This window comes from Hippopotamus amphibius, chromosome X (assembly GCF_030028045.1).
Source record: "Hippopotamus amphibius kiboko isolate mHipAmp2 chromosome X, mHipAmp2.hap2, whole genome shotgun sequence".
NCBI lineage: Eukaryota > Metazoa > Chordata > Mammalia > Artiodactyla > Hippopotamidae > Hippopotamus > Hippopotamus amphibius.
Window position 1 is genome coordinate 94,331,840 of NC_080203.1, and position 12,180 is coordinate 94,344,019.

General features: G+C 45.5%; 1 protein-coding gene across 1 annotated transcript; it reads left to right on the forward strand.

The window, feature by feature from the left end:
* The first annotated feature begins 4,992 nt into the window (after nucleotides 1–4,992).
* LOC130842712 (RNA-binding protein 3-like) lies at nucleotides 4,993–5,697 on the forward strand. The gene has a single exon (XM_057719414.1). The coding sequence runs from the start codon at nucleotides 5,049–5,051 to the stop codon at nucleotides 5,517–5,519; it is 471 nt and encodes a 156-aa protein (XP_057575397.1). The 5' UTR covers nucleotides 4,993–5,048; the 3' UTR covers nucleotides 5,520–5,697.
* The last annotated feature ends 6,483 nt before the right edge of the window (nucleotides 5,698–12,180 follow it).

Below are 12,180 nucleotides of genomic sequence, written 5' to 3' on the forward strand. Positions count from 1 at the left end.
CAGCAGGCTTCAGTAGCTGTGGCACTCAGGCTCAGTAGTTGTGGTGCATGGGCTTAGTTGCTCCATGGCATGTGGGATCTTCCCGGACCAGGGATCGAACCTGTGTCCCCTGCATTGGCAGGCAGATTCTTAACCACTGAGCCACCAGGGAAGTCCCTCTGGTGTTTTCTTACCCTGTAAGGCCTCTGACTTGATTGTGGTTGTGTGTTGCAGGATTTGAGGTCTCTGATCCATTTGTGGGTCTCAGGTACCTATGATCTCAACGTTGTTTGTGGACTATATCCCAGGATGTGAGCTTTCTGATCTGTTTGTTATGTATGACCCAGGGCTTGAGGTTTCTGATCTATTTGCGGGTCTGTGTGGCAGAGTTTGAAGTCTGTGGTCTTTTTGTGACTTCACATGCAGGTTGTGAGGTCTCTAATCTGTGTGTGGATACATATCCTGGGATTTTTGCTCCTTGATCTGTTTGATGGTGTATGTCACATGGTGTGAGGCCTCTGAACCATTTATTTGAGGTCTCTGATCTGTTTGTGGCTACATATCCAGGTGGTGAGGTCTGTAATCTCTTTGTTGATCTATTTCCCAGGATGTGAATGCCCTGATCTGTTTGTGGGTAGCATCTGATGGTGTAAAATGTATGATGTGTTCACTAGCCAGTGAACCAGAGTGCAGAGTCTCCAACCTGTGGGAGGGTGTTCCCCCAGGATCTGAGTTCTCTGGTCCATTTGCTTTCGGGATGCCCTAGCAAGTGTGCGGGCTCTGAACTCTTTACGGTTGTTCATCCTGAGGATGTGAGTTCTCTGGGCTGTTGGGGTGTGCATGTTCCAGGTTGTCAGATCTCTGAGGTTTGGGGAGGATACGTCCAAGCTTATGAGATTTCTGGTTTGCATGCTGATATACATCTGTGTCTGTGTCTGTATATCTATGTCTATATTTGTATACTTATCTGATCTGAAGGTGTGTATGTCCAGACTGTGAGGTTATTGAGCTCTCAGTGGATCATTTCTCTTGTTTTGAAACCTCTGACCTATCTGGGAGGGTGTCCCAGAATACAAACTCTCTGACCTTTTAATGGGCATGTGTTGTAAGATCTCCGGTCTATGATTGGTTTCTGGCACTTTTTTCCTAGCATATGAGGTCTCTGACTTGATGGCGGGTATATATTGCAGAATGTGAGGTCTCTGATCTGTTTGTAGATGTGTATGTCAAGATGCCAGGTCTCCGTACTTATTCTGGTTGTATTTCCTGTATGTAAGGTAGTTTCATGTTGGAAGATTTGAGGGCTACGATCTTGTTTTGGTGGTATTTCTCATATAAAGTCTCTGATCTGTTTGTATTTATCACAGTATGTGAGTGCTTGATATCGCTTTTTTTTTTAAGCTCTTTATTGGAGTATAATTGCTTTACACTCTTGTACCAGCTTTTGAGGTACACCAAAGTGAATCAGCTGTATTTATACATATATCCCCATATCCCCAAGTGCCTGATCTCTTTGTATGGATTTATCCAGAGTATGAGCTCTGTTCAGTTTGCTGCTACATGTCCTATTTGTGGGTTTATGTCTAAGAATGTGTTTCTCTCTGCAATTTGTGTGTATGTCCCAGATGGTGAGTTTAATTCCAAGTGATTGAGGACTCTGAGCACTTTGGGGGTATTTGTTCCAGAATATGTGTCTCTCTGTTCTTTTTGGAAGTGTATGACAGGGTGGGAGGTGTCTCATCTATTTGGAAGAGTATGACTCAGAGCGTGAGGTCTGTGAGCTGTTTGTGCATGTATGTCTTTGGTGGCTGAATAACAGCACCACCCCCCCCCCAAGAAGTCTACTTCCTAACCCCTGGAACCTATGATTATGTTAATTTACATAGAAAAGGGTACTTTGCAGGTATGATTAAGTTAAGCATCCTGAGATGAGGAGGTTATCCAAGATTACCTGGGTAGGCCCAGTGTAAGTAATCACAAGTGTCCTTATATGAGGGAAGCATGAGGGCAAGAGTCAGAGAACACACTGTAGTGACAGAAGTGGAGTCAGAAAAGGTGATGTGATGACATAAGCAGAGATCGAAGAGAGATGGAGATAGAGATAAATGAATACAAAGAGAGGGAGATTTGAAGATGAAACATTGCTAACTTTGAAGACGGAGGAAGGGGCCATGAGCTCAGGAATGTGGGCGGCCTGTAGGAACTGGATTCTCCCTTAGGATCTCCAGAAGGAGACCAGCTCTGCTGACATCTTGACTTTTATCTTTAAGACTCCTTGCCAGTCTTCTGATCTGCAGAAATGTAAGATAACAAATTTGTGTTGTTTTATGACAATAAAATTGTGGTGATTTGTTACAGCACCAAGTCCTGAGGAGATAAAAGGTCTGCACCTTCAAGAAATGGAATAGGGAATTCCCTTGTGGTCCAGTGTTTAGGACTCCACGCTTTCACTGCCCAGGGTCTGGGTTCAATCCCTGGTTGGGGAACTAAGATCCCACAAGCCTCACAACACAGCCAAAAAAAAAGAAAAAAGAAAAGAAATGCAATAAATGTGGCCTTCTTTTAAGAAAGAAGGAAGGAAGGAAAGGAAGGGAGGAAGGAAAAGGAAGGAAGGGGAGAAGGGGAGAGTAGGGCAGAGAGAGAGAAAGAGAAAAGAGACGAATACAGTGTCCCAGGTTGCGATGTCTCTATCTGGTTGTCAGTACACATCCCAGGACGTGAACTCCACTATCTGTGAGTGTGTGTCTGCTGGTGGGAGGTCTCTGATTTGCATGCAGGTGTTTGAACCAGGGTGTGAGGTCTCTAACCTCTTAGATGTTGTGTGTCCCAGAATTTGTAGGCCCAGCTGTTTGGGGGTATATGTCCTAGGAGAGGAGGTCTCTGATCGGAGTTTGTGCACAGGTCCCAGGATATGAGTTCTCTGAGCTGTTGAGGTGTGCACACTCGGGGTATAAGGATTCTGAGCCCTTTGTGGGCACATTTCCCTTTGCTTGAAACCCCAGATCTGTTTCTAGGTTTATGTCCCAGGATGTGAGGCTTCCTGATCTATTTGTTTGTCTTAGTCTTGTGGTGTGAGGCCTCTGGTATGTTTGCTGGTGAATGAAGCAGGGAGTGAAGCCAGGTGTATATGCCATGATGGGAATTCCCTCATCTGTTTGTGGGTATTTGTATGATAGTGTGAAGTGTCTGATCTTTTCACTGGGGAATGAACAAAGGTATGAGATCTCTGATGTGTCTGAGAGTGTTTTCCCAGGAGGTGGCTTCTCTGATCTGTTTCTCAATGCATGTCCTAGGATGTGAGGTCCCTGATGTTTTGTGAATGTACATCCCAGAGTGTGAGATCTCTGAGCTGTTTGTGGGTATTTATTCCAGATTGTCAGATGTCTGATGTCTTATGGGGATATTTTAAGCATTTTTTACTTGTTTGTTGGCATATATGCCATGAAGTGAAATTCTTATCTACTAAAATCGAGGAAGAAACAAGATGGCAGAGTAGGAGGATGTGCGCTCACTCCCTCTTGCAAGAACACCGGAATTACAACTAACTGCTGAACAACCATCGACAGAAAGACCCTGGAACTCACCAAAAAAACCCACCCCACATCCAGAGACAAAGGAGAAGCTGCAATGAGACGGTAGGAGGGGCGCAATCGCGTTAAAATCAAATCCCATAAATGCTGGGTGGGTGACTCACAAGCTGGAGAACAGTTATACCGCAGAAGTCCACCTACTAAAGTGAGGGTTCTGAGCCCCACGTCAGGCTTCCTAACCTGGCGGTCCAGCAACGGGTGGAGGAATCCCCAGAGAATCAGACTTTGAAAGCCAGCGGGATTTGATTGCAGGAACTCCACAGGACTGGGGGAAACGGAGACTCCACTCTTGGAGGGCACACAAAAAAGTATGCTCACCAGGACCCAGGGGGAAGGAGCAGTGACCCCATAGGAGACTGAACCAGACCTACCTGCTGGTGTTGGAGGGTTGCCTGCAGAGGTGGGGGGCAGCTGTGGCTCACCGAGGAGACAGGGGCACTGGCATCAGGGGATCTGAGAAGTACTCATTGGCGTGAGTCTTTCTAGAGTCCACCATTAGCTCCACCAAAGAGCCTGTAAGCTCCAGTGCTGGGTCGCCTCAGGCTAAATGACCACCAGGGTGGGAACACAGCCCCACCCATTGGCAGACAAGCAGATTAAAGTGTCACTGAGCTCCACCCACCCAGCCCAACCCACCATCAGTCCCTCTCATCAGGAAGCACCCACGAGCCTCCTAGACAGCTTCCTCCACAAGAGGGCAGACAGCAGAATCAAGCAGTATCAGCAGTATTTCATCTTGTGGAAGTGAAAATCACAGCCACAGAAAGACAGAGAAAATGAAAAAGCAGGGGACTATGTACCAGATGAAGGGACAAGATAAAACCCCAGAAAAACAACTAAATGAAGAGGAGATAGGCACCCTTCCAGAAAAAGAATTCAGAATAATGATGGTGAAGATGATCCAGGACTTTGAAAAAAGATTGGATGCAAAGATCGAAAAGACCTAGAAGAATTAACAAACAAACAGAGATATGCAACACAATAACTGAAATGAAAAATACACTAGAAGGAACCAATAGCAGATTAACTGAGGCAGAAGGGCGAATAAGTGACCTGAAAGACAGAATGGTGATAATCACTGATGTGGAAAAGAATCAAGAAAAAAAGAATGAAAAGAACTGAAGACAGCCTAAGAGACCTCTGGGACAATGTTAAACACACCAACATTCACATTATAGGGGTCCCAGAAGGAGACGAGAGAGAGAAAGGACATGAGAAAATACGGGAAGAGATTATAGTTGAAAACTTCTCTAACATGGGAAAGGAAATAGCTACCCAAGCCCAGGAAGTGCAGAGAGTCCCAGGCAGGATAAACCCAAGGAGAAACACGCCAAGACATATAGTAGTCAAATTGACAAAAATTAAAGACAGAGAAAAGTCATTAAAAGCAACAAGGGATTCCCAGTCGCTCGGCTTCTTGGCGGTAGCTGTCTCTTCGGTCTTTTTACTTCTTAATTTCCAGGACTTGAATTTACTGCCATGTCCTCTGAAGAAGGGAAGCTTTTCGTTGGCGGGCTCAACTTCAACACTGAGGAACAGGCTCTGGAAGACCACTTCAACAGCTTCGGACCTATTTCTGAGGTGGTCGTTGTCAAGGACCGGGAGACTCAGCGATCCCGGGGTTTTGGCTTCATCACCTTCACCAATCCAGAGCATGCCTCAGATGCCATGAGAGCCATGAATGGAGAGTCTCTGGATGGTCGTCAGATCCGTGTAGACCACGCAGGCAAGTCGGCCCGGGGAACAAGAGGGGGTGCCTTCGGGTCCTATGGGCGTGGTCGCAGCTACTCTAGAGGTGGTGGGGACCAGGGCTATGGAAGTGGCCGGTATGACAGTCGACCTGGAGGATATGGATATGGATATGGAAGGTCCAGAGATTATGGCGGCAGAAGCCAGGGTGGTTATGAGCGCTACTCAGGAGGAAATTACAGGGACAATTATGACAACTGAGATGAGGCATGCACACCTAATATACACAAGGAATAAAACTTCTTCTGATCCAGGACCATCCCTCCAAATGGCTGTATTTATAAAGATTTTTGGAGCTGCACTGAAACATCTGTTCTAGTTATATCAACCTCTTTTTGAATTGAGCTCCCAAGGTAGCTTATTAAAGACCTTTCAGAAAGTTCTGTGTGTTTTTTTTAAATTTTTCTTCCATTTAAAGGCAAATTCTGAGACATTTGTAGAATCTGAATATTTTTTCCTTTTTTACCAGTTTTTTAGTTCAGGCTCTCAGGATTATTGGTTCTGGCAAAAAATGTTTGGCCGGACTAATTTTTTTTTTAATAATGTGCATCTAGGGACATTTTAAAAACCTGTACACAATGTTTCATCGTGATTAGAAGCAATTTCCGACTGTAACTATAAGAACTCAAGGACATGATTACTTAGAGGTGTTTTTTACTCCAGATCTCTGCCTTGATTATATAGAAGTTTCTTAAAGATATTTGTGTATGTCATTTTTTTTAATACTGGAAGAAAAAAATATTCTGTTGTGTTTCATGGAAAAAAAAAAAAGCAACAAGGGAAAAATGACAACATACAAGGGAACTCCCATCAGGTTAACAGCTGATTTCTCAGCAGAAACTCTACAAGCCAGAAGGGAGTGGCACGATATATTTATCTACTAAAGTCTATATATATCAATATTGATATTGATAGATAGATAGATAGATAGATAGATAGATAGGTAGATAGGTAGGGTTAGAGATAGATATATACAGAATGTGAGTCTTTGAGCTTGTTCTGGGTGTTTATTTTGGGATGTGAGGCCTCTGATCTGTTTGTGGGTACATGTCCCACGTTGACAGCTCTCTGATGTGCTTCTGGGTTTATTTCCGTGCCCTTATTTCTGGGAGGATCTCTGTTTGTGGGTGTGTATCCCAGAATCTGAGTTCTCTGATCTCCTTGAGTCTGTGTGTCTCAAGATTTCTGGTGTCTGTATTTATCTGGGTGCATTTACCAGCACGTGAGGTCTGTAACCTGTTTGTCAGTTCATGTTGCAGGATTGGAAGTCTCTGGTGTGGTTTGGGTTGTCTGTCTCAGATTGGGTCTTTGATCTGTTGCATGTATGTCACATGTGAGTGTGTCATCTCCTTGGGTGTGTTTGTGAAAGGGTATGTGAGGTCTGTTCTATTTGGGGTTATGTGTCCCAGTTTGTGAGGTCCCTGATCTGTTTGTGTGTGTATGTCAGAGAATGTGGGCTTTTCTTCTGCTCTTTGTGTGTGTCCCAGAGTCAGAGGTCTGATCTGTTTGGAGGTCCTGGAATGTGGGTCCTCGATCTCTTTGTGGGTGTATATCCCAGTATGTCGGGTCCCTCGTCTCTGTGGGTGGGGGAGGTGTCCCAGAGACTGAGTTCTCTTATGTCTTTGTGAGTTTAATTCTCAGAGTGTGAGGGCTCTAAGCATTATTTGGTGAATGTTCCAGAATGTGCGGCTCTCTCATCTTTTGCATGCATCTCCCAGAGTGGAAGGCCTCTGATCTCTTTGGAGGTGTGTGCCTCCAGATGCAAATTCTTTAAGCACTTCATGGGTGTGTGTCCCAGGATGTGAGGTTTCTTTTTGTTTGTGTGTGTATATTGTTTGCTCAAATAATGGATCATCAAATATGTCCTCACTCCATTCCTAGAACTTGTTAATATGTTGTCTTACCTGGAGAGGGGGACTTGGCAGACGTGTATTAGTAAGCATCCTGAGGTTGGGGCAGTTATCCTGGATTACCTAGGAGGGTCCAGTATAGTCACAGTAAAATCTTTATATGAGGGAGGCAGAACCTACAGAATCAGAGAAGACCAAGTGACTGTGTATGTCGAGACAGGGAGGGCTGTGTGATGATATAAGTAAAGTCACAAAAGGTGATGGGGTAACAGAAGCTGAGGTCAGGGAGAGAGAGATTTGAAGCTACAATGCTTGGGTCCTCTGACCTTTTTGTGGACTGTGCCACAAGATGTCACGTCTACCATCTGGTGTGTTTTCTGGGTGTATTTTTCAGCTCATGGAGTATCTAACTTGATTGTGGATGGATGTTGCAGGCTTTGAAGTCTTTGTTTGTTTGTTTGTTTCATATGTTCCAGGCTGTGAGGTCTCTAATCTTTTTGTCAATGTACATCCCAGGACTTGAGCCCTCGGATCTATTTATGGGTGTATTCCCCTTTACGTGAGGACTGCTTTCCATGTGCAATTTGTAGATTTTGATGTGTCTGATTTGTTGGTGAATGTCCAAGGTTGTGAAGTCTCTGAGGTATTTGTGTGTGTATTTCCCAATATGTGATTTTTGGGGGAGCTGTTTGTGGATAAGTATTCCAGAATGCGTATCTCTCTCCACTTTGTGTGTTTTATTTTGCTCATGGGAGGTCTCTGATCTGTTTGCTGTTGTCTTCCCAGAACTTTAGGTCACTGATATGCTTCTGGGTGTCTGTCGCAGAATCTGTTATCTGTATTTTCTTTGGGTGTAGTCATCCGATATGAGGTCTTTGATTTGTTGTATGTTCCAGGGCGCAAAGTTTGTAAACGGTTGGTGGGTATTTTGCAGGATTTCATGTCTGCGATCTATTTGAGGGTGTGTGTCCCAGGATGTGAGGTTTCTGATGTCTTTCTTTTTTTTTTATTTTTCTGGCCACTCTGCTCAGCTTGCAGGATCTTAGTTCCCCAACCGGGGATCGAAACCCGGGCCCCGGCAGTGAAAGTGCCAAGTCCTAACCATTGGGCTGCCACGGAATTCCCTCTGATCTGTTTCTGTGTGTATTTCCCAGCATGTGAGGTCTGTGAACATTTTGTCACTGTGTGTCCCAGTATGCGATAGCCCTGATATCTTCATGTGTATTGTCAACATTGGAGGTCTCTGATTCGTTTCTTGCTGTTTGTTCCAGGATGTGAAATCCCAAACTGTTTGTTGGTGTGTGTCCCAGGCTGTGTGGTCTCTGATCTGTTTGTGGGTGTATGTCCCAGAGTTTGAGGTCTCTAATCTCTTTGTGGGTGAGTATTCCAGAATGTGTGTCTCTCTCCACTTCGTGTGTATATTTTTCTGTTTCCCAGGATTTTAAAGTATATTTCATATATATATAATCTTGGCTTGTTGGGTCTTCGTTGCTGTGTGCGGGCTTCTCTAGTTGTGGCGAGCAGGGGCTACTCTTCGTTGCAGTGCACAGGCTTCTCATTGTGGTGGCTTCTCTTGTTGCGGAACACAGGCTCTAGGTGCGTAGGCTTCAGTAGTTGTGGCACAGGGGCTAAATAGTTGTGGCTCACAGGCTCTAGAGCACAGGCTCAGTAGTTGTGGCACACGGGCTTAGTTGCTCCATGGCATGTGGGATCTTCCTGCACCAGGGATCAAACCTGTGTCCCCTGCATTGGCAGGTGGATTCGTAACCACTGCGCCACCAGGGGAGTCCCTCTCTGGTCTTTTTTTTTTTTTTATAAATTTATTTATTTTTTATTTATTTATTTTATTGGCTGTGTTGAGTCTTCGTTGCTGCACACGGGCTTTATCTAGTTGCAGTGAGTGGGGGCTACTCTTTGTTGTGGTGCACGGGCTCCTCATTGTGGTGGCCTCTCTTGTTGTGGAACACAGGCTCTAGGTGCACAGGCTTCAGTAGTTGTGGCACATGGGCTCAATAGTTGTGGCTCATGGGCTCTAGAGTGCAGGCTCAATAGTTGTGGTGCACAGGCTTAGTTGCTCCATGGCATGTGGGATCTTCCTGGACCAGGGATCGAACCTGTGTCCCCTGCATTGGCAGGGGGATTCTTAACCATTGCGCAACCTAGGAAGTCCCTCTGATCTTTTTTGATGTATGTCCTAGGGTGGGCAATATCTGATACCTTTGTGGGTATGCATTCCATGGTGTGTGCTCTCTGTCTGATGTTTTGTGTCTTAGGGTCTGACATCTCTGTTGTGATTGTGGGCATATGTCCCAAGACACGAATTCTCTTTTGGGGTTTATGTCCCAGGATGAGAGGTCTTTTCATCTAGTTCTGTGTGTATTTCCAGCTTGCAAGGTCTATTACCTGTCTGTGGGTGTATGTCTAAGGGTGTGAAGTCTCTGATCTGTGTGAGGATCCGTGTTCCCGGGTGTCACATTTGTTTGTGGGTGTACTTCAAGTTGTGAGATACCTGATCCCTAGTGGTGAGGGTCTGTTCTTGTATGTCCATCAACAGTGTGTGGTGTCTCATCGCTTTGGGGCTCTGTGTCCCAGGCACAAGGTTTTGACCTGTTTTTCTTTGTCCCAGCATGTGAAGTCTCAGAGATGTTTTAGGTTTGTGTCCCAGGATTTGAGTCTCTAGTCTCTTTGTAGGTGTCAGTCCCGGGTCCATTCTTTGATTTATTTCCCAGGATATGAGTGCTCTGATCTGTTTGTAGGTATATGTCCCTGGATGCTGTTTCTCTGAAATGTTTGTGAATGTATATCTCAGCTTGTGTGGTTTTTGATCTTTTTGTATGTCACAGGATGTGAGGTCTGTTCTTTCGGGGCATGATTTCCTAGAATTTGAATTCTCTGAGCTGTTTGTGTGTGTGTGTCCCAGGGCGTGAGCTTCCTGATCTGTTTGGGTGTGTATGTCCCACGATTTGAGGTCTCTTGAGTTATTTGATGTTCTGCATCCAGCATATTTTCTTTGAATTATATTTTAGAGTCTATATCTTAAGTCTCAGAAGGACTTCTGAATCCTGGATTTGGGAGTTCTGAGCTTTTTCTGGTCTACATTCCAGGGGTGAGTTCACTGAGCTGTTTGGGTGACTATCCTAGAGTCTGTGGTCCCTGAGCTCTTTTGGTTTGTGAGTTCTTTGTCAGATGTGAAGTCTCTTCTTTTCAGGAGGCCTCAGTCCCAGGCTGTGAGCTATCTGATTCATTAGAAATCTGTTCCAGGGTCAAGTTCTCTGAGCTTTTAATGGGGGGATCGGGGGGTGGGTGCCAGTTAGTGAGTTTTCTAAGCTACTTGGAGGTCTTTATTCAGTGTGTGAAATCTCTCAACTCTGTGGTGGTCTCTGTGCAGATGTCTTTGAACTACTTACAAGTCTCTCTTTTCAGGGGTGAGGTGGCCTGAACTGTTTGGGTGTCACCCCTCTGAACCGTTTTGAGTCCATGTCCCAGAATGAGCTCTCTCTGATGTTGGGGGTTTTGTCTTTGGGTGTGATTTTTCGCGGCAGTTTCAGGATCTGCCTGCGGAGTTTGAGGTCTTTCTACTGTTTCAGGCCTCTGTGTCCCAGAGTGTGAGATATCTGATCTCTATATCCCTTGATATTGAGTCCCTAACTGTTGGAGTGTGTTTCCAAGGGTGAGGTAGCTCCTGTTGGGGGAGTCTCCATCCCAGCATGTGAGGCCGCTGACTTACTAGGGGGTCTGTTTCCAGGATTTGAGGTCTCTGAGTGGTTTGGGGTTCTGTCAACAGTTTATAATGTTTCTTGGGTGTTTGGGGGTCTGTGTCCAGGTTGTTATGTTTCTGATCTGTGTAGGGGTCTGTCTCCTAGGGTGTAAGGTTTGTTAACTCTGAGCATTTTGGTGTTGTATGTCTGACGTGTGAGGTCTCTGGCCTGTTTGCGAGTCTACTTTCCAGGTTATGAGGTTAATGAACTCTTTGAGGGATTCTGTCCCACAATGTGAGGCGCTTGTGTGTGTGCACACGTAGCCAGGGTGTGCTATGTCTGAACCGTTTTTGTGTCTGTCTCCCAGGTGACCAGTTGTCTGAGCTGTTTGAGAGCCTGCCTCCATGATGTGAGGTCCCAAAGCTGTTGTGGGTCTTGGGTCTGTGTCCCAGTGATGAAGTCTCTCTGCCATTCGTGGCAGACTTTGCCCAGAATGTGAGGTTGCTGGGCTGTTTGGTGATCTGTGTGCATGAGGGTCAGGTGTCTGAAATCTTTCTGGATATGAGTACAAAGTGCAAGTTCTCTGAGTAGTTTTGAGGTCTGAGTCCAGGGTGTGCTATTTCTCAATCATTTGGAGGTCTGTGTTTTTTGTTGAGGATGTTAGCCTAGAATGTGAGGTTTCTAAGCTGTTTGGGGTCTGAGTGCGCAGGATGTGTGACGTCAGGGTTATTTCGGGTTTCTATCACAGGACGTGAAGTCTAGAAGCTGTGTAGAGGATCTGTGCCCAGATTTTCAGGTCTCTGAGCTCTTCTGTGAACTAGAATGTGTGAGGTCTTTGAGCTGTTTGGGGATCTGTCTCAGTGTATGAAGGCTCTGAGCTATTTGGGGGAAATCTGTGTCCAGTATGTGACATCTCTGAACAGGAATCTGTCAAGAGTGCGAGGTCGCTGAGCTGGTTTAGGGCCCATGTCCCAGCAGATGTGATTTTGGTGCTCTCTAGCATCAAGTTCGAGGTGTGAGGTCTCTGTGCTGTCTGGTGGTCTGAGAAGAGGGTGTGAAGTCTCTGAACCGTTTCTCCATCTTTATCCCAGTTTGTAAGTTCTCTGAGAAGTTGGTGGGTCTTTATCCCCGACTGTGAAGTCTCTGAGCTTTGTGGGGGCCTGTAGTCAGATTTTCAGGTGTCTGAGCTCTTTGGGTATGTGGGTTTCAAAGCATGAGGTCTCTGAAATGCTTGGTAGTCTTTCCTAGGATGCCCTGACCCTGAACTGTTTAGGGGTCTGTGTCAGAAGGTGTGCGGTCTCTGAGCCGTGTACA